The following is a 21,579-nucleotide window of genomic DNA, read 5'->3' as shown; positions in this document are numbered from 1 at the left end:
CGGCAGCACCAGCTTGCCCCCGCCCCGCCTTCCACCGCCCGGTCTCCGCTCACTGGGCAGCCGACCCTGCCGCCCAGTCCACGAAACTGCGTGCTGGGGCACATTTTATTGTGATTCTTTTTCGGGGGGTGGTTTGGGCGGGGAGCTCTTTCTGTCCTCGCTAATGGGCGCTGCGCTCTGTTAAGTTGTTGGTACATTCGCCCCACCCTAGACCTTGGGGGCGATCGGAAGCCCCACGTGCCCCAAGGAAAAGGCCCCGAAGGAGGCGGCGCGCCTGGAGGCGTCACGGCCCCGCCAGTCGCTCGGGTGAAGCCGCCAGAGCCGGGCCTGGGGGCGGGGTGGGATGGGTGCAGCTGGGCTCGCCCGTGAAGCCCAGCCCTGAGCCAGGCCCCGACCCGCCCTGGCCGCTTCCCGGCCCAGATCAGAGAAACCCTGAGAAGGGAGAGGGGTCCAGCCGCGTGGCGCGTCCAGCCCCGGAGGTCAGATCATCAATAGACGAAGGTGGCCGCGGCCTGGGCAGGGACGGGGCTGGGGGTGGGGGAGGAGTGGCCTTGTCCCCGGGCCACGGACAGGCCCCCACAACTCCTCTTGTCCTCGCCGGCTGGAGACCAAACGGCTGACGAGGCAGCTGTGTCCTTCCCAGTCTGACGGGCGATTTCAAGTCCTGCCCCGGGCGGAGGAGCGCTGGGTGGGGGGCGTTAGTTTCAGGTTGCGGTAATTGTCAGGGGGCGGGAGGGAGCTGGGGGACCTGAGGGGGTCACCCACAGGAGGACCTTCAGAGAACCGGCCCCGCCTACTTCTGGGTCAGCACGTACAAGTCCCTCTCCCACGTGGAGCGCCCCTGCCCCCTTACCCAACCTCTTCCCGCCGACTCTGGCGTTAGGGGGTGGGGCCCGGGTTTGACCCCCCAAGAGTTAATGGGGTGAGATGGAGGGAGCTCAGATTCCAGTGAACATTCCTTCCGGAATGGGACTCAAACAAGGTCTCATGTTCCCCCTCCCCACAATGTGGTCTTAATTCTCTACTCTTTCTGTCTTTTATTTTGTCCACTTCGCTCTTCCAGAGTTTGTAATATCGGGATTTATATGAAGATACTTTTTGGAAGTTTAAGCCCGACCCCCCAATAAAACAAAAGTAAAAACCAAGCTGCTTTTCTAGGGAGATGAAGCGGTTGATCATCTCCTCCAGTCCCCACGTCGACCCCAACCCTATTCAACTCCCCCCCCCCCCCCCCCCAGTCCAAAAGAGCTTTCCATGGGTGGGTGGAGACTTGCGTTGATTCAGCTTACTTCCACGCACACCGCACTCCGCCCCCCCCTTCTCAGGGGTCCTACTCCCGGGAGGGGAGGAGGGATGAAGAAGATTTTCCTTTATTTAGAAATATCCTGCCCACCGTGTCCCTCCCCTTGGCGGTGCCGGTGCACGAGATGAGGAGCGCACAAAAACGCTGGTTGCACGTGTGGCTGGCCTGGACTGCGGGTGTGCGCACTGGCGAGTGTGTGTGTGTGTGTGTGTGCGCGCGCGCGCGCGCGAGTGTGGCTCTGTGTCTGTGTGTGTGCTTTCTTGTTCTCTTACAGGGTACAATGTTAAAAAGCCACCGCTAGTCGCCCCCAGTGCTCCGACTCTCTGGGTCTTTTTGTCTCTAGTGCAGATTAAACGTCACGTCCGCACTTGAACTTGAATTTTATCCCATTGTACAGAGGCAGCCCCAGCCATAGAGAGACCGAGAGCTCCCAGAGAACCCGGACTCCGCCATCTTCACGTTGCAATCTATAGCTCCCAGTCCGCGCCCGCACCGACCCAGGCGCACTGGGCGAGCCGCCCCTCAGCCCCGCTCCCCCCGGGCCCGCGGCGCCAGGGGAGCGCTGGGGAGCGCTCGCGGGGACCCGGCAGCCTCTCCGGCCGGCGCCAGCCTGCCAGGTGAACTGGGAAGGAGCCGCTCCTGGAGTCCCCCCAGAGCCTCGGAAGGGTCAGTCTCCGAGAAAAAAAACAGGCAGCCCGCAGAAAACCCAGAAACAACCGAACCGAGGCAGTTTTACATTGCTTTGGGTTTTTGGAGGGGGCGGGGTGAGGGGGTACGAGACAAGTCCTCAAGTTTTCTTTTCTTTTTCTTCTTTATTTGTTTGCATTTTTTTTTCTTTCCCCCCCCTCCTGGTAGAAGTGCGCTTTCCACCTACCAGACCCTGAAAGAAAGTGTCAGCAGCCGGTGCAAAATCCGGTTTAAGTTCAAGAAGACATTTGGAAGTCCAGGAGGCCGAGCAGTTTGAAGAAGTGTAAGCGATTTTTTTCCTTCAGAAGAATATATTTTTCAAGAAACCGGCCACTCCGCGGCAAGCAACAGCATTTTTTTTTTTTTTTTGCCTCTTCTATTTTAGATCGAGAGGTTTTTCTTTTCTTTTTTGTCTTCTATTTTCCTTTTTGCAAACAAAACAAAAAACAGCATAGAAGAAAGAGCAAAATAAAGAAGAAGAGGAGAAGGAAGAGAGGGCAAGAGAGGAAGGGAAAAAAAACCAAAACACCAACCCGGGCAGAGGAGGAGGCGCGGCGGCGGCGGCGGCAGCGGCAGCGGCAGCGGCGGCGGCGGCTGGACCCCCCTCCCCCGGTTCCCCCCATCAGTGCAGCTCTCCGGGCGATGCCAGAATAGATGCCGGGGCAATGTCCCGCCGCAAACAGGGCAACCCGCAGCACTTGTCCCAGAGGGAGCTCATCACCCGTAAGTGTCTGCGGCGTGCGCGCGAGGGGCCGGAGGATGGGGCTCCGGGCGCCCGGGGCTGGGGACGCCGAGCCGGGCGCAACCGGGCCCGGCGCCGGGGCCGCCCGCGGGCTCGCAGAGGCAGCAGCGTCGGCCCAGAGCATGGTGGGGGGCGGGGGGCCATAGGAAAGTTTCTTTGCAGCCCGGGGAGTCGGGGTGCTGCGCAGTCAGACGCGCCTCGGGCTCGGGGGCCTGCGGATCGGGCTCCCGGCCGGGGAGGGGGCGCGCAGGCTGGAGGAGGTGTGTGTGTGCGCGCGGAGCCCGGCTGGACGCTCGCCCCTCCGAGCGGCGTGTGTGGCGGCGGCGGCGCTGGTGGCGGGGTTTGGAGAGGAGGGGGAGGGGGCTTGGGGGAGCGGAGGGGGAGGGGGGAGCCGGGAAGTGGGGAAAAGTTGGCGAGCGCGTGGGTCCGCGCTGACGGCGCGGGCGGAGGAGAGCGGGGTGCGCTCTGGGCTGGGGGCGATGCGGGGTTAGGGGCGGCCGCCGGCTTCGAGTCCCCGGTCGCTGCACCCGGCCGGGCAGGGCGCCGGCCACGCCGGTCCTGGGATTCCGCAGCCGCCTTTCTCTCCCCTCCTCTTGCTATTTGCAAAAGAATCCAGCTGCGCGGCTGTTTGCCGGGCTCATGCTCCCCCCCACCCCCCATTTCCCCACCTCCGTCTGTCTCCTGGGATGATCTTGTCTTCTTTCCCCCACTCCAAAAAAAGGTGGGGGGATTGGGAGCTGGTGAAAAATCCTCGCCACGGGGGAAAAAAAAAGGGTTGTCAGCTAGAAGTGCTGAGAGAAGTGCTTGTAAAATAGTAAAAAAAAAAAAAAAAAAAAAAAGAGAAAGGCAAAGAAAAAAGGAGAGAGACCTATCAATCTCTTACCCATCTTTCTATCTCAGTTATCTTTCATCTTCCCTATCTAAATAAACAAGGCAGGTCGCAGTGGAAATCCACCGGCTGAAATCGCGTGGATTTCAAGCAAGTGGCAGGGCGGGCAAAGTCAGGCAGCGGGGCAGAGACGCAGCAGCTTCCAGCGCCCGGGTTGGGTTTATTTAGAAAAGGGAAAAAGCGAGCGAGAGCTGCTCAGGTACGGTGTGTGCAGGGAAGCTCGCCTCGGGTGCCCGCGCAGTTGCCGGGGAAGGTCGGCTCCCAGGGCTCCCCGCCCGCCGCAGCCCGCGGGGCCGCTGCTTCGCGGCGCGCGAACCCTTCCCCGCGGTCCTTTCTCTTGCGGTGCCTGGGTCGCTGTTGCTTTTTTTTTTTTTCTTTTTATTGCAATAGAAATAAAACATCCTCTGGGTGCCATCGAGACCGCGGGCAGGTTGTGTTCCTGCAGTCCTCCGAGCGCCTCGTCGGGCTGGGGCCGGGCTCCCCGCGCGGCGCTGGAGAGGGCTGCGCGCCCAGCCGCCGCCGAGGACTGGCTGCGGGGCGGCCGAGAGCCGAATATTTATGTTATATTTTAAAAAATTTAAATAAATAAATAAATATATAAAGGGGTTCTCCCCTCCCCTGAAAACCCAGCGTAGGAGCCATCTGCTCGGAGCAATTGCTGCTGCCATCTCTCCTTTGTTACAGCAGATACATTAGTAAGAATTTGTGGGTTTATTATTATTTTTTGCGGAGGGGAATAGATGTTAAAGTGGGATCCGCTTTGGGAGAGGGATGCCTTTTTGGAGGGAGGGAGGAGGACTTCTTTTTTATTTTTCATCGTTGTAACATCAGGGAAGACTCTCTGGTTGCATTTAAAACAAAATATTTTGCAACCAGATTTGAGCCTGGGTTGATCAAGGTCCTTTTCGCCAGTTGACATTTCGTCCTTTACCAAGCTGTAGGAATTGCTTATCTTACATCCCACCTACCCCCCTTTAGATGGTGGAGTGTTGTTTGAATGTCTATACTTGGGGACGCCTGATTTCTTCAGGAGGCAATTTGCCCCACATAACCTCTATATAATTGCGAGGGTTGTTTTTGAGGAGGGGGAAAGTTGGGGGGTCGGGGAAGGGGGAGTTGTCCTGGGTGCATTGCCAAGCTGGTGGCAGCCAAAAGAGCCAGGAGTGTTTGCAGTTGTGTGTAAGGGGCAAAAAGCAGGTAGGTTTGCTTTCTTATGCTCTCTCCTCTTCTGGCATTCCTGGGACATCAGGAGAAAGCCCTGGCCAGAAGGACTGGTGGCAGCTGGGTGTGGGGGGCAAAGGGTGCCTGGTGCAACATCCTTCCATCCTTCATTTGTCCCAGATCTCTCAGCCTTACTCCTTGCTTGAGCGGTGCTGGGGACAGCCGGCTGACACTGGAGCGGTGGCGGGGAGGGAAGAGAGAGGCAAAGGACAAGAGAGGTGGGGAGAAGGAGACAAGGGGGCAGAGGATATCCCACCTGCCTTTCAGGGGCACCCGGAGCCCCGGGCATGTGCAGGGTTTAAGCGGGGAGAGTGATCCAACCAGTTTTCAGACAAGGCTATTTATTCTCAAAAAGCAGCTGGCTTTTCTGTCTGCCCTGTGTCACCCGGGAGGTGGGAGTGCAGGCAGAGGAAGGGCAAGAACTGGATGCAATTGAGGCTGAACGGCCTGTGGAAGTACCTCTCCACAGTGATGCAGGAGGTGTGGGTTTAGGGTGCTCTGGAGCCCTGGCCAGCGAAATGGGTGCTGTCACAGCCCGGACCCGAGGTTCACATTTTAGATTTTCAATGTGAAAGGAAGCACCTAAAACGTGGTGCGTCTTCAGTTGGGTGGCAGCCCGCCGGCCTGTGGAGTAGCAGTTCTTGGATCTTTAGGGATGATGCAACTTAGGATAACTAATGGTCTGGGAAACCTGAAGAGCGCACAAATAGCATCGATAATCTTGGTGGGTGGTGGGGGGGCGCGGAGAAGGGCTCCATAATGAGCTAGTTAAATTTACAGGCAGGGCCAGTGAGAAGAGGAGTGAGTACCAAAGCCAGTGTGAGAGACAGCTGGGGATGAAAACCTGGGCTTCTGGTTTGTTTCAAAATGTTTGACCCAGATAGATATGGCTTTTAAAACCGGAGGACAGACACAGCTATTAATAAACACAAACACAAAACAACACATTGACGTTGTGAAGAGAGGAAGAAGACAAGAAGACGGGGCGCGAGTGACCAGGCAGAGGGAAAGGGCCGTGAGCCGGCTGTGCGGTGAGCGAGGAAGGAAATGCACTCTAGTCCGCCAGAGAGCTGTGGGGCTCTCCGGAGAAGCTAGGATGTCCATGGTAAATCACACAACCTCAGTGAACGGGATTTTTCAACAGCCCACCAACAGGTTTCCTTGGAAGATCAGTAATTTTCCTGGTGAATTCACGATCTTGCAAAACTAGAGACCCAAGATTTGACGCGGAAGTTAGGCTGTGTTAATTCCATGGTTGCCTTTTAAATTAGGTTTTGCTGTAGCTGTGTGTTTTGAAGGCAGCTGTGCTCACCATTATCTTCACTCCCCAGAGGATAGCCTATCTCCAGTGGTCCACATGTCTTTCAAAATTGGGCCTCCGATAAATTTCATAAGACCTGGGCCCCTCTTTCTTTTTGGTGGTTGTTCGGGGGAAGTTTGTCTCCCTTCTGCACAGAAGGGGACCCCCTGTCATTAGAAGTGTGCTATAAGTCAGCTGCTCTGATTCCACGGGAGAATAAAAATGTGTTCATCAAAGGTGTTATGCCAGGCTGATTTCATTCATTGGTAATTCACACCTGAGAGAAAACAGCCGGGAGCAGATTTTAACAACCTCTAATATTTTTAAAGGCTATTCTTTCCCTCCCGGAATATGATGTACATATGCCTATTTCTTTTTTTTTTTTTTTGTGGGGTGGGGGGAGGTTGCTATCTTCTTGTGCTTTGGCTTCTGCAGATTTTGTGTGGCCTTCAAAATATTTCGTAACAGAAAACGAGTCATTTCTCAAATGCTGGAGTGAATGCAATTGTTTTGGTAAATCTGGCCTTAGGAACGTGGAGGGAGGCTGAGGGCAGAGGGTTGGGTGTGACTCTTTGCTGACCATTGCGAGGGACTAAATGGGTCTTATTGATGGGAGGGAAGGCCAACTTTGGGTGCATTTGACAATAATTAGCATGATGTCTCAGGTGAGAGAGAAGCGTGCAAAAGAGTCCATTTACAGATATCAGTTTCCGTCCGACCCTAGGATGTACCAGTTTCTAGCTCCTTATCAGAATCGAGCTCTTGGCAGTGTCTTTTAGCTTAGAACATGGTTTGCACCAGCCTTCCCTTTTTCCTTTGCATCTCCTTTCTCGATCGCTTTGCATTCTCTGTTGCTTGTTGTGATAAAATACTTTCCAAAATAAACTTTCAGTTGAATTGGCTTTTGCTTGATGGCAAGGCTGAGACGCCGAGCTGTGCCTGGCGCCATTTGGCAGCTAGGGGGAGCCCGGTGCCCGTGTCATGGCTTGGCGCTTCCCTACAATGGGCCGGGAGCGGGCTTCCATCAGCGCCGCATCAGTTTACGTTGCTGCAAAATGTCTTAAGTGTGAAGTTGTAATATTGATTTTCCTGCAGAGATTCGAGTGGAGCCAAATGAGAATATAAGTTTGAGAAATCTGTTTTCAAGCTATGGACATTGATTCACGAGCCCTCGTTAGGTAGATGGGGGCATTTTTCTTTTTCTTGTTTTTTTTGAGCAATTAAAATTGTTCGTTTTGAATGGAAGTGTTTTCCCCGATTGGTCTGTGGTCTTGACTTTTTGAAAATTCCGTTGGGCGGTGGAGGCATTCGTGACGGGGCAAGAGGGTCAAGGAGGAGTGTACCTCATTTTGGCCGTTTCTGGGCTGCCTGTCACAGACCCAGGGAACAGCTGGGAATCGCTGCATTTGGGAATCAGGTACCTAAAAACATCTTGATGAATGGAAATCCCTTGACCTCAGATTTTATAACACTTGGATCCTCGGTTCCATTTATTAGATAATGTTCCCACTGTACTGAGAGAAATAGCACCACTCCCCAAAGATATAAAACGCCAACTCGAATAACATGTAAAAGTTTGTTTGGAAGGACTACATGCTTACGAGACCCAGCATGGCTAATCTTCGTCATCCCAAACAGTGCCCCACATGGATGGCTTCTAGTGAGGCTTTTTCTCCCCGACACGTGTGATTCAGTGCTGGGGAATATGTGTGCTTTTGGTCACGGGATTTCTGGATCTGTAATGTCGTCTTCTCCAAGTTCAAGAAATCTGCAGACAGTATGGTTCGCCCTGAGTCTTAATGCTCCAGTTCAATATATGGGCTGAGGAGGTTACCCTGTGACAGGAAAGAGTGCTTTATTCTAACCTGAAAGAGAAATAAATTAGGTCAGACAAAAGCCCAGCGCTGTCATCAGCTGCAGAAAGAGCTTTCACTCTCCAGCACAGAGGGCCAGCAATTTATCTGATGATTTCTCTACTTCATTTAATGTTTGAATTGAGCCCGTTGTAAGCAGATCGCGGCAGCGAGCTCGTTTGACAACTCAGAGATGTCACCTCGCAGCCTTGGGCTGGGCAGTGGCCTCTGGCCTGCAGAAAACTGTTGAAAAAAATCCACTTTACAAAGCCCCAGTCGTTTCCCTTGGAACTTGGGGGAGTCTCATAAGCTGTAACTAAACGCAGACAGCAGATATGACAATGCTTAAAAAACTATATATATGGGGGAGGGGAAAGATGGGGTTCTTGACCTTTGGGGATTGTTTCCTGCATCTCTTATGGCTTAAGGAAGGACCCTCAGGCTGTCTGATTAGGTCTTACTTTTAGCTGAAACTCTCCAAGGACTTTGGATTCTCACTTTAATGCTAGTGTCACATCTGGGAGGACAAGGAAAAATAAATGCTCTTTGGGGACAGTGCCCTGCACCGCCTGGTCAAGTTATTGATGCCATCCTAGCATCCTTCTCTGAAGGTGGTGTTAGCTGTAGGCACGCGGGCATATTTTTTAATGGGCAGAGGGCGCCGAAGAATGCCGGGAATGAATGTCTGTGTCATCCAGCGGCTCTGAGGATGGCTTTGTCACTTCCCAGCACAGTTTATTTACTCACAGATCGGGCCTGGGGTCCTGTGTGTTCTGTCCTCCCCGCTCTGCTCCCCACTCCCACAAATCTTCCTTCCTTCCCAGGGAGCCAAACGTCAGTGGGATCTACTCACTTCTCTTCGCAGCTTCTCCGCCCCTCCCCAAGCAAAGCCGTTTGTTGACTGCCTCCCTGGAGGAGTTGTTTTCCCGGGGCTTGTATAAAAAGCCGGGCTATTTGGAGCTAACATGAAAGCAGAGGGGCACACTTCTTGCGTCTTCTGCGTGAGCCGGTGAGGGGGTGGAAGGGGGAGCAGCATCATTTTTTACTGGCAAAAGTGACATCAGATTGAGGTTTGATTAATGGTGCTGCCTTTTCGGAGACTTTTGTCCGGCATTTTGACATATGCAAGTCTTTTGTGTCGTTGCTGAAATTCAGGAAATTCATTCTTTATTTCTTTTTCCGAGGCAGCTGATAATCCGCTTGGGTGTGGAATTAGCCAGCCCGAGCTATTTTACTAGAATGAAATCCCAGACTGCACAAAATTAACTAACTTCAAAGTAAAAAAAAAAAAAAAAAAATCCTCTGTTTCACACAACTTTCTTAGGACCCCTTCCACTGAGCTGCCGAAATGCAAGCACATTTGTAAATGTTCTGGTGAGTTCTCCACTAAAACACCACGCAAAAATGACTCAGGAAAGTTGAATGCCAATGTTATTGTGATTAACATGTGCCTCAGAAATGGAAGAGCTGCTAAGATTAAAAAAAAAAAAAAAGGAGGGGGGGGAGTCATGTTTAAATTTCTACCTTGGAAATGAGACGTTGAAAGCAGCTTCTGCCCTTTTGTTGTTTTGCTGTCAGCCTCAGAGAATGTCCTCCAGCTAAAGGCTCACAGGCTGCGTCCTGTATGGAGCGTCCTTCTTTTCTCCTGCTTAGCACCTTTGAAAAAGCGTAGCATTAAATAAAACAAATCTCTTCATTTGGCCACAAAGAATGCTTTTATATCGCATCATGACGAGCCCTGTTGTGGCTCTGAAGATTTAAGGCATTGGCAGTTTTATAGAATCTTCTGAATGTGTTGAGAAGGATTTCTATAGTGGTAAATCTTCTTTTTTTCCTTCCTGTAAAGAACTATTTTATTTATCAAAACATAGGTCATTCCATTCTTTGGTATTGTGGACTGGACTTTTTCTTAGTGACCTTTTAGTAATGGGCAGGGTCGTGAATACACCTGAATGCTGCTTTCCTTATTCATTTGGTCTTTTTTTCTGCTTGAGTGTGTGAGACCCGGCTTCCTGAGCTCGATTTTGGGGTTCTGGAGAGGTGGATGCAGTGGAGGGAGTGGGGTAGGTTGGACCAAATCTTTAGAGCAAGGTAGGATATTTTTTAGGGAGCTGTTTTTAATATGCCGAAGTATCCCGAAACTGGGCTGGGGGTGTGTAGGGCAGTGTGTGTATATGGGGGTCCTGCTCACGTCCTTGGAATGCCCCATGTAAAGTCTGGGGGCTGTGTGACGCAGGTTCTTCCTGCAGCTGAAACCTTTTCTGGGATCAGGAGTCCCTGGCTTCCTGGAATGCAGGCCAGGCCCAGGCCTTCCCCTGAGGGCCCTGTGGGCCAGACCCCTGGTCATTTTCACAGGAGGGAAACCCACCTTGCAGATAAGTTGGTACACTGGCAGTCTTCTCTCCGTCTTCTGCCCAGATGTCAGAAATCTTGAAGATTTCATTTTGAGGCATGTGCTGTGATAGGCATGGAGGAGACAGGGCCCCCTATGGGGTGGTGGTCCCCGTGTGCCCCAGTCCCTCCAGCTGATTTGATGGCAGCAGGGAGGGGGGCCTCTGGAGAGTCTCAGGGAGGCGTAGGGCCTGGGCCACCAGTGCTGAGACACCTGGAACAGGCTGGACTCCTCAGACCTCCCCAGAGGGCAGGTGGCCCCGTGGAAGAGAGTTCATCTGTATGATGTGACCTGCCTTGGACCCGGCCTGGCTGTGCCCTCCCTTGCTGGCTGTAGGCATTCGGTGGGCAGACGGGGCTGGGACTCGCCTTGTGGCCCCCACCCTAGGACAGTCCTAACTCTTGGTGGCCCTGTGAGGACGTTCCTCCTAGTGCGTGCCTGGCTGGGCTGATGCTCCCCTCTTCTCTCTCCTCTGCTGGGCACTTCATTATTCCCTCTGTTCGGAGAACTTCATAAAACCTCTCCTCGTGCCTTTAAGCGTCACCTAGTCATAGATTATTTTCTCCACCAAGAATTGCTTCCTTCTCTCTCCTACCCACCCCTCTCCCTCCCCTCCTCCCCATGGTTGTTATTTTCTCTTGGATCCAATAAATTAAAAATTGATGGCAGCTCAGAAAGTGTTGTGCTCCGTCGAGTGTGCTTGTTGGTGGCGTTTCGGTGTGGCCTGGAGCCTCAGCCCCTCCCTGAATGTTCCGGGGGAGGAGAAAGAAAAGCTCCCTTCGCGGGTTATTGGTGAGCATGGACTTGCTGGCAGAGGCTCCGGCTTCGTAGGAAGCAGGTGTAAAGTCTCCAGTAGGATGCAGAGCTCGGGCGCATGGATGCTGAACATTTCTTGTAAACACACGTACACATCATGATGGCGGCTGTGACGTTGGTGGCACACGATTTTAAGAGCCTGGCACCCCTCCCCCAACATCCTTCCCCTACCGCCCACCCCCGCCACCCATCACTGTAACAATAATTCTGCATATGTTTCTCCCGGTCTGTGGCTTAGCCATTAAAGATAGAGGTTTGGATTTGAGTCAATGCAGAGTAAGGGGGCACAGGCCCATGTGCTGGGTGTGCAGCAATGCACACGGGGCTGAGCTCTGGGGACAGCAGGCGGCCTGCCCCTGGGCTGGAATTCCCCGAAGGGCAGGTGCAAGGGCAGTTGTTAGAGATGGACCAGGGCGGGCGAGGCCCTTGGAACCCTGTTTGGGGGGAATCAGTGGCCAGGTAAGGCCCTGCTAAGCCTTTGCAGCTGCTGGGGGTGGTGTGGGCTGCTTGGCCGGACCGGTGTTAACGACGTCTTTCCATTCCTGTCTTCTGCCCCAAATTCCTTCCCGGCTGAGCTAGGCATGGTTGGGGGGAGTTTGTCTTAGGATCAAGTGCTTCCCTGTCTACTTAACAACAGCGTCCATTATTATTTGTGAACCCTGATTTCATTGCTTCTAAATGCGTTTACCAGCTGGGAGGAGGCCCAGGCTTGTAAATAAAATGTGGTTTTGTTGTAAAAGAAAATTAACTCTGTGTGTGTGTAAATATATACTTGTCCGTGCACTTGAGGATTTTACTTTTCCGAACCCACCCCGATCCGCTCTCTGACGTTTGAACAACTTGCCTGCCGCATCCATTCATTTTTCCTCTTAATGAGTCAAACATTTTAGAAGTCCTCCTTCATTCGGCTCATGACAGTGAGAGCAGCAATATTGTCCAGGGCTGCCTGACACTTGGGGAGCTTTGCACGAAAGCAGAGATCATCACAGAGGAAAACCTCATCTTTGCCTTCGTTTTTTAAGGCCTGAGTTTGCCGGACAAGGCAGCCTGAGGGGCTGGGAATCAGAAAGGCTGTTTTTGTTTTTATGTGTCTTTTCTTTTTCTGGTGCTTTCTCGTCTCTGGGTGGCACTTGGGACCACTCTGCCTGTCACGGCAGAGGCCTGGTTCTCTGAGGCTGTGCAGGGCTGTGAGGCTCCGTGTGCTCACAGGCAAGAGAAGGGAGGGTTCTAGAAGGGCCCGGCACAACCTCTCCTGACCCTTCTGTGAGCTCAGCCAGTGGCTCCTTCTCCTTTTATTTCTTCCATTATTGATACAGTTCTAAGAAGGGACACACACACACACATGCACCCCACACGCCCAGCTCGGTATCCGCCTGCCAGCGGAAATGAAACCACAGCCCGTCTTTGGGGGTGCCTCTGAAGGCCCTGAGCGTGAGCTTTTAGCCTCAGCAAGCTGTCTTAGTCCACCTGCTCTGACCCAGAAGTTTGACAGTTTGGGGGTTTGGGGTGACTCTGCTGCCTGAACGTTGTGGGTGACATTGCCACCTTCCTGGGAAGGAGCTCACGCAGCCAGCCAAAGTCCAGAGCCCCACACCCCAGGGGGTGGGGAGAGGAAATCCCATTCTTGGAGTTGGGTGAACCCCCTCTGTCATCTCGAGTTTTACTTTCAACACTGAAAGTGGGAGGGGAAGATTTTTTTTGTTTGTTTGTTTAGCTCCTAGACTCCCTTAGAGGCAGTGGGCTGGATCCTGGGTCTGGGAGGTGGAGATGCGAGTTCAGAGCTGTCTGCGGGACGCCGGCCGGACCTGGCTGCCCAGGTTGGTTGGCTGCGAGGGGACTGGAGGCAGCGATGTGAGCTGCAGCACGGGGAACGGCTTTGGCTACTTTCAAACTCAATTAGGGCCTCACAGGGCTGGCTGCACGAGGAAAGTGAAAAGGCAGAGACTGCCAAATAAAGGAAAGAATACCAGATGTTACCAAAAAAAAAAAAAAAAAAAAGAAGAAGAAGAAAAGGAAAAAAGTGCTGGGACAGAGTCCTTAGCAAAAGACGGAAGGGGGAGGGGGGCGTGCTTGCGAGCCGGTGTGTGCGACCTTTGCTAATTTTTAAATTAGTCTGGTTTTCTCTTGCGTTAGAAAATGAATTTGAAATTATGGAGCTTAAAATCTCCTCTTGGAGAGGACATAGTCACGCTTCCTAGAGCTGCCACCCAGGAGAGCGGATGGGCCGGACGCGGCCGAAAAAGTTAATGAAAAGCAAAACCAAACCAAAAAAGGAAACCAAAGATGAAACTAAAAGACAGAAAACACCTCCTCACCCTCAGAAAGGATGATCAAGTTGGGAATGTGGAAGGATTAGCTGTTGTCATTTATTTTTATCAAACGCCCTTGTTGACGCAGCCGGGTGCCAGGCCTGCTCAGGAGTGGCATTTAAAATGGTACCAGGGACCGCCACCCTCCCCACCGCAGAACTCGCCCATTTCATTTGAATTCTCAATTTCATTTTGTCCTTTTTTTGCTTTTCAGCTCATTTCCTTTGTGTGTCTCTCTCTCTCTCTCTTTTTTTTAACAAAACAATATTTTGACATCCTCCTCCCATTTATTAGAGTTCCTTCTCTAGAAATGGCGCACAATACATCCTTATATTTCTAAAGAACTGTTTTCACAGCTCTCTCCTTTGGCTCTGAAATTATGTATATGTAATTGGTAATTAAAGGTGCGAGCTTTTCAATATAAACAGTATTGCTCAATGTTAGATCATTAAAGGGAAGAGAGGCCCCGAATAATTACCTTTTACATTCTGACAAACCGTTCGCAGGAATCTGGTTCCCCCTGGTTCCGCACCATTCTGCGGGAGGGCTGTGATTACATTTTAACCATAGCAAAGCATCTTTTCACGAAATAAATTGGTAAATTAATTATGTAGCATTGTCTTCAAACTCCTTTTTAAGTAAAGTCTGATTTCCTTTTAAAGTGTAATTAATGGTTTCTGGGGCCGGCTTTGTGAAAAGTTTCGCTTACCTTTTGTTAGAAGGATGTAGACAACAGATTTAGGATTCCCCCATCTGCGGGGTCTTTAGTGCCACCACACTTGTGACGTGTGTCTCCATGTAAGCCATTGACGGCTCGGTCTGCTTTTCTGTAGCCACAAGCGGGATCTTACGTGGTAACCTCCCCTCCAGCACTACCTACGTGTGGACCTATACACGTGTGGTTCATACGTGTGCTCTATCATATACCATCGCTTCTAGAACCAGCCTCACACATGGACTCTCCCAGGCCCTGAAGAAGCTTGTGTTCAGAAAACACAGAACAGTGATTTATGTGTAGGATGGAAGATGCCACAGAATTTTTTCCTTAAATTATCTGTTCTTTGGCTCTGGCCCGTCAATAACTTCACTGCCACGGAATGTGTTTTCCTGCCTTCCAGTCCTTCTCTCTGGTCTTCTGTGGTTTTCATTATCCCTTACTAAATACCATATAACTTAAAATTTACCTGCCTCCTCGGGGTGTAGACCTCTGGCTGCCCCTTGGCTTCTCTGAAGACCCTGCCACTGGGACGTCTACACAACTACTGACGTTTGCTCTCAAAAAATTCCAACCCGAATTTGCTCAGACCCGAGGGGATATGCAACCTCATTGTCCACTTCCTTTCTTTATGACACTTTCGGCCTCTGCGTCTTCCAGTGTTCCCCTGAGGGGGTTGCTGCTTTTTGAGGCATTTATTAGCTTCAAACTATTTGGGTCCCATGCCCCCTACAAAAAAAAAAAAAAAAAGAAAGAAGGGAAATATACTGGGTGCTAAAGAAAATGTACAGCCCATTGAAAGTGTGGTTTGTCATCTGCCAAAAAATAGTTTTTAGAGTCTGAAGAATTTTTTTGTTTGTTTTCTTTTTCTGGGAGTGAAAATAGAACCAACTAACAAAAAAGGACAGTGGGGAGTTGATGAGGGCTGGGAAGTCTGGGAGGCCGTGGAAGGCTGAGCGGGAGCAGGGCGTTTGGCAGGAAAGCCAGCTTCCTCTTTCAGTGAGCCGACCCGACCCGCAGCCTCGTCCCTTCTCCTGCATTGTCTCTTCCTTCGATATGTCTTTTTGAACCGACACTCACTTGTTGCTTTGTGAGCACATGGGCTTCTTTCTCTGTCTTTCTCTTGTCAGGATGGCCCTCTGACTCCCGTCTGGGTTTCTGTTCTCTTGTCTGGTGTGCAGCCAGGTCTCAGGTCGAGGAATGCAAGCAGGCCCCACATGAATGGGGAGGACATGAATGAGAGGTGGGAGGGACGGGAGGGGCCGATGCAGCCCAGGCAGGGTGAAGCGGCTCTGGCCCGCGGTTCGCAGCCTTGGCTGCCCATTGGAATCACCTGGGGAGTCTTAGAACAAACAACAACAACCTGATGTTTGGATCGCAGCATAACTGGTCTGGGATGCTGCCTGGGCGTCAGGGGTTTTCCAAGCTCCCAGGTGATTCTCAGACGTTGCCAAGTTTGAGAGACACGTCTCGAGCGGAGAGAGCCAGGTCCGCGAGGGCTGAGTCTCTTGTGAGACCAGGATGTGTGTGTATGTGCATGTGGACATGTTGTGTTCCTGTGCTGTGTTGGGGGGGAAATTGGCAGAGAATAAACTAGAAAGCAGTAAGCAACAACCTCTGAGAGCCACAGTGTGGCTCCTGGAGCCTCAGTTTGCCCATGTGTCACCCATGGGTTGGCAAACCCGCTGCCTCCTGGAGTTGTGGGGAGGACTTGATAAACTCTAGCATCCCGCAGCGGAGGGGGCCTGCCTCTCGGTGGGGAAGGGATGGAACGAACGATGGGTCTTGTGATTGCCTAAGTCCATCTCTGTCTTCTCTGCCCCCCTTTCTCCCTTCTCTCTCCAGCAGAGGCCGACCATGTGGAGGCTGCCATCCTCGAAGAGGACGAGGGTCTGGAGATAGAGGAGCCCAGCGGCCTGGGGCTGTTGGTGGGTGGCCCCGACCCTGACCTGCTCACCTGTGGACAGTGTCAGATGAACTTCCCCCTGGGGGACATCCTGGTTTTTATAGAGCACAAGAAGAAGCAGTGTGGCGGCAGCCTGGGTGCCTGCTATGACAAAGGCCTGGACAAGGGCAGCCCGCCGCCCTCCTCACGCTCCGAGCTCAGGAAAGTGTCCGAGCCGGTGGAGATCGGGATTCAGGTCACCCCCGACGAAGACGACCACCTGCTGTCGCCCACAAAAGGCATCTGCCCCAAGCAGGAGAACATTGCAGGTATGGAATGTGGCACTCGCCTGGCCGCTGCCGAAGCCGCCTCCTGGTCCCACGCCCGCCTTCACCCCTCGATGTGTTGGGGGGCTCGCCCTCCTTCTGAGGGCATTGGTGCGGGGAGGGCCCGGGGCTACCGGGACGGCCTGTGGGCCACCAGCTGGGGCTCCCCCTTTCCCGGGGCTCACTATCCAGGTGACCCTCAGGAGGAGACAGGCCTGGGGCTCAGGGAGGCCCGATGGGCCGATGGCTGCTTTGCTCTGTCATGGGGCCTAATGCATAGGTGGCCAGGAGTACAGAATGGAAATTCAGAAGAAAGTTGGCCCTCCCTTTGCTGGGGTTCTTGGCTTAATCTCCAGCTTTGGAGCCCGATGGTCTGGGCTTGGATACTGTTTGTCCCGACTTGGGCAGGTCAGTTTCCCCATCTGTGAAATGGAGCTGATGAAACCCGTTTTATTAGGGTTGTTGTGAGGCTTAGTGAGGCGTTGCGTGTGGGCAGTACCTGGTGGGCGCTCGCGGTCGGGAGCACTCATTGTCTCCCCTCCCCTCTCTGGCCTCAGTTTCCCATCTGGAAAGAAAGGACCCTTTGATCTCAGAGGCCCCTCTGATGCTGCCTGATCCTACGGTGGGTCTGGGGAAGGGCTTCTGAGAGCTCACAGTGCTGGAGGAGGCTGGACATGCCCTCTGGCACGTCCACTTGGCTGGCCCCCTGGACGGCTGGTTTCTACCACCTGAAGAACAGGTGTGGGGCTTGTGTCCTCCAGCCAGCTCTGCTCACCATGGTGAGTTTGCATCAAGTCCCTGTCTCCGAGCCACGGCCATGGGATGTCAGAGCCTCCTCCAGGGAGCCCGTGCCCCGTGCAAACCCGAGTGTTTGCTTCTGGTTCGTCCTGAGCCCAGGAGGCTGGGAGGGGAGGGGAAAGGTGAGCCCTGGTCGGCCTGCCCTGGAAGTGGCACCTGTCCTGTAGCAAGACGGGTGTCAGAGTATGTGCAGGTGGGGGTTCGAATCCTGCTGGTTGACTTTAGACAAGCCACTACATGGGTCCAAGGCTCAGTTTCCCCATCTGTCAACAGGAAGTGATAATACTGGCAGGCCTGGCATGAGGGTTCCATGAGCAGGGCTTCCATAAATGCTTTGCCAGTGGGACTTTCCTCTCGGGGGTCCCTCTGGCACTGCAGTGTGCAAGTAGGTGTCTGGATCGGAGAATGGGCGGATCTGTCTCCACCGTGTTTTGGTCGTGGAACCTAGCAGGGATCCTGGAGGGACTGAGGCTTCGGGTGCTCCTTGGAGGGTGATCCTGGTATAGCCAGGGCACCCCACTCCCACGGTGAGATGTATGGGCGTGGGCAGAGACTCCCCGTCACCCAGGAGGCAGTCAGGTTAAGGCAGCGACCCCGGCTGCTCGGTCAGTGGCAGCCAGGTGGCAGCTCTGTAGCCTTGGGTCTCACTTTACCCATCTGTAAAGTGGGATAAATGAGATCTCTCTCTTGTGGAGAGACTGGTGGTAAGCATTCCTGCAGGCACGTGCTGGGGCCTGGGGAGACCCCAGTGAACCAGACTCGCCTACAGGCCGTGTCCCCTGATGTGTGTCCTGGCGTGAAATCTCTCCCACTCCTGAGATGCCGATGGCATTGAGAAGGATGTCCGGCATGTCCAGGCCACTGTCGTGTACACCCTGGTTTCCGGGGGTGCCGGGCGGATCTGAGTGGCGTTTCCTTCGGTAGAGTCGGAGCCATCAGACGAGAAAGGCACCGGTCCCTTGTGTGTGTGTAGTTGGGGTCTCCACCCTTCCTTTTCTTTGTCCGACAGTTGAGGGATGTTTTTCACCAGCAGTATCAACACCTGTCATCAGTGCACAGGGACCTTTCAGGGGTGGCTTCTACCGGTGAGCCGCAGCCCTCTATTTCTGTTTCAGTGGAAAAGCTTTCTGCTTTCCCCAAAAACCCATCCGAATCCTCTTTTCACGTGGAAGGTATTTCCCAACGAGAGGCTGCAGATCCTGGAGCATAGGTTTGTCTAAGAAAGCGGCTAAATATGATTTCATAAAAGGCCAAGTGATCTCCAAGGTGGCTTTGTCCTCATCCTGCCCCCCCGGTCCCCCTCTTTTCGGGTTGTAATACTGCAGCAGCCTACGGTATTTTTATTTTATGTGTGACGAAAGATATTTTTGGCTTTCTCTGTTCAGCAAGAGGACGAATGCATTTCTTCATTCTCGAATAAATATGTAAAATAACCCCTTAGAAGTCTAAAGAGATGTGTCTGGTCAAAGCATTTAAAATGTTATTTTAATCAAAGGCAAAAAACGGTCTCCGTGCTGTGTCAGCTGAAGACGGTCACTCCGTTTTAACAGCCATCCTGCTCTGTCCTCCCTTGTCCCTCTTTTCCCTTTTTCCCTCCCTACTTTGGCACCAACTTTTCTTTATTTTTTTTTTTTTCATTTAATAAAAAGGCAAGATTAAAGAATAAAACTTCAGTAGCTCAAATGTATAAAGTAATTTAATACGGTGGGAGCATTAATTATTTTAGCTTAATTGAATTCTGAGGACGGCCGTAGTTGCATTTTGCAGACAAGCCCTGTTTATTATTTCTCTGTGTAGATTAACAGTAAAGGAAACACAGATAACTTTCAGTTATTTATTGTAAAATAAATGTGTCAATTCATGTGTAAAGCAAGCTGCTCGAAGATAATTGAGTCTTTATATTTTAAGAGGGGGACGAGGAATCACGGGCACTTGCCCGTCCGGGCTTCCGGAAATCCGCACAGCTGCTGCCCATGCCCGGGCACCGTGGCCTCACCCGGGCCTCTCCATTCCTGCCTCCCGGCCGTGGCCGTGTGCTCCAGCCCTTCCATGCCCCGCGGCTGTCCCCAGCGCTGGCCCTGGTCCGTGGCTCGCGAGCAGGTGGCTGTTAATTCTTGGGACTTTGCCTCTGGCTTGGCTGTCCGGGGTGAGGTGCCCGCAGTGGCCGTGAGGGTCCAGCTTTTCCTGGAACTAGCAATCTGTGTATTGTCCTCCTGGTGCCAGGTGCTTCTAGAGGCGGGCTCCAAAGATGGATGGGCAGGGCTGGTCTGCATATATGTGGGGTCCCTTCCACCCTTAAGGGCGTCCCCAGGGTGAGAATGGAGTTAGAATTCTATCAGTCATCGCACCAGGTTGGGCCCTGGATGGGCCCCTTCCTTGGGACAGTGATTCTGGAGACGGATATAAAAGGAGTAGTTGCTATTCCTGCTTTTTTTGATGATAGAGAAGTAGGAGAGTAGAAGGAGGAAGTTTCTGGAGCTTTGTCCCCTGGAGGGCACTCATTCATTCATTCATTCATCAGCAACCGGGTACCTATTGCCCTTCCTCTGCCCCTGAGCATCCCCATCGGGCCTTCGAGGTGACAGAGGCCCCAGGGGGCGGGAGCACGGTGGGAGGATGCCCATCAGGGCTGCTGCTCTGTCCTGCGTGGGGGACATGGCCAGCGTGTGAGCAGGGGCAGCCTTGCCCTGGATGTGTGTGGTGGAGTCCGGGCCCTGCTCCCTGAGCGTCTGTTGTGGGCAGAGGAGGTGCGTGGGGCTTGCGTCGGAGACCCATCTGGGGCCAGGGCGGTGGAGATGGTGAGAGGTACGGGCTTGGGCCTGGAGCTCTGACTCAGGGGCGGCATCAGCCTCTGATATACATCCGCCCATATGAGAGTCCTTTACATTTCTTGAGATCCCTTCCTACTGCATTCTGCCTGCCTCTGTGGAGGGTCCTGATGGAGCTCGGGGACCATCTGTCTTGAGACAGGAGTGGTAAACTCTGGGAGGAAAGATGCGAGGGGCTCCAGGGTCTGTAAGAGCATGAGCCCTTGAGCTGTGATCTGGGTGTCTTGAGGAGGGCCGAGGAGCAAGGGGGCTCAGAGGTGTCTGGGGTTTGCGGCCTGCCCCGGGGTAGGGGTGGGGGGAGCTCGTGCTGCTGTGGGAAAGGACCCAGCCCAAGTCTGCGCCCCGCCCTGCTGCCTGCCAGCCTTGAGCTGTGTGACTTGACTTTCTGAGCTGCAGTTTGCTCATCTGGGAACCTGACACTAATTGTGATCTTTGAGCGCCACATGCCTGGTGCACGTGCTGCAGACATGAGCGCCTCCCCGTTCCCTCGCAGGCCCCCGGCTTTCCCGGGCTCCGTCCGTCATCTCCTGGTAGAGTCGTGAACGTAGATCTTCCTGGAATTGGGGAAAACCTTTCAGTGCGTTCTGAGAATCCCACCATCAGAAACTACGACCGAACGACTGTCAGGCGTGCCCCCTATCTTTGGTCACATTGCTGTCATATGGCGACAGCTCTGATGGTGGATGGTCCTGGGGAGAGGTCTGGGGGTCCAAGCTGCTCGGGCTTTGGCATCAGGCGGCTGGGGTTGAATTCCACCGCTCACCCAGGCAAGCCTCTTTGCTTTTCTGGGCCTCAGTTTCCTCGTCTGCACCTACTTTTCAGTGTTAGGCTGAGTTTGAAAGCATCCTCCTAGCACAGGCTCCCGCCGAGGTGGACGGCTGAGCAGCAGAAGCTCCTGGAAAGCCAGGCTCAGGACTCGTGGACTCCATTTGGCAGCACGAGGTGCTGGCTTTTCTGTGAAAATCTTGAAAACCAATCTTGGATCTCTCTCTCAGCCGTTTCCGCCTTAGAATCCCCATTTTCCAGCCACTGGAGGGAAGACTGTTGATCACAGGTGATTGGTTCCTGCATGTGATCGCCCCTTCCATAACCCAGTGAAGTCACAACGGGAGGAATGAGCCATCAGCTGTCAGTCATCAGCTTGCTTTTTGCCTTTTCCTCCTCCTCCCCCCAAACCCCAAATGTCAGTTTTCAGGAGAAATGCAAGAGACAGGCAGCGGGTGACAGGAGGTGGCAGATCCCCTTGGGCCCGGAGGTGGCAGGCAGTTTCCTGCTGTGATGGCCCCGCCCACTCCGCACGGCTGTCTGCATCTGGAACAGCAGCATCTGGAGCCGGAAGGGCCAAGGATGCGCCAGGGGGCGCGAGTGGGGGTCGCGTAGCAGGCAGGGCACAGACAGGGGGTTTGCTTTGGGGCCCCAGGGACCCTTTGCTGGGCAGAATTGTTGGAGAAAAGGGCTTCTGATCAGTCGGAGGATTTGCATGCTGCTCTGAGAATCTTCGTTTCAGACTTTGAA

At 53.2% G+C, this 21,579-nt stretch overlaps 1 protein-coding gene across 6 annotated transcripts in view; it reads left to right on the top strand.

Moving 5' to 3' along the window:
- The first annotated feature begins 785 nt into the window (after positions 1-785).
- BCL11B (BCL11 transcription factor B) overlaps positions 786-21,579 on the top strand; it is a 97,631-nt gene continuing 76,837 nt past the window's right edge. The window contains exons 1-3 of one of the 6 annotated variants that reach the window (XM_070594550.1): positions 1,669-1,920; positions 2,159-2,713; positions 16,073-16,441. In XM_070594550.1, coding sequence (XP_070450651.1) covers positions 2,656-2,713; positions 16,073-16,441 — 427 coding nt within the window. In that variant the 5' untranslated portion in view covers positions 1,669-1,920; positions 2,159-2,655. Of the gene's footprint in view, positions 2,714-16,072; positions 16,442-21,579 lie in introns of all 6 variants that reach the window. The other 5 variants (XM_070594549.1, XM_070594551.1, XM_070594548.1 and 2 more) reach the window with 5 other exon arrangements.

This window comes from Equus przewalskii, chromosome 25 (assembly GCF_037783145.1).
Source record: "Equus przewalskii isolate Varuska chromosome 25, EquPr2, whole genome shotgun sequence".
Lineage (NCBI taxonomy): Eukaryota > Metazoa > Chordata > Mammalia > Perissodactyla > Equidae > Equus > Equus przewalskii.
The sequence above is the reverse complement of the archived record's forward strand: the minus strand, read 5'-3'. Positions and strand labels throughout refer to the sequence as shown.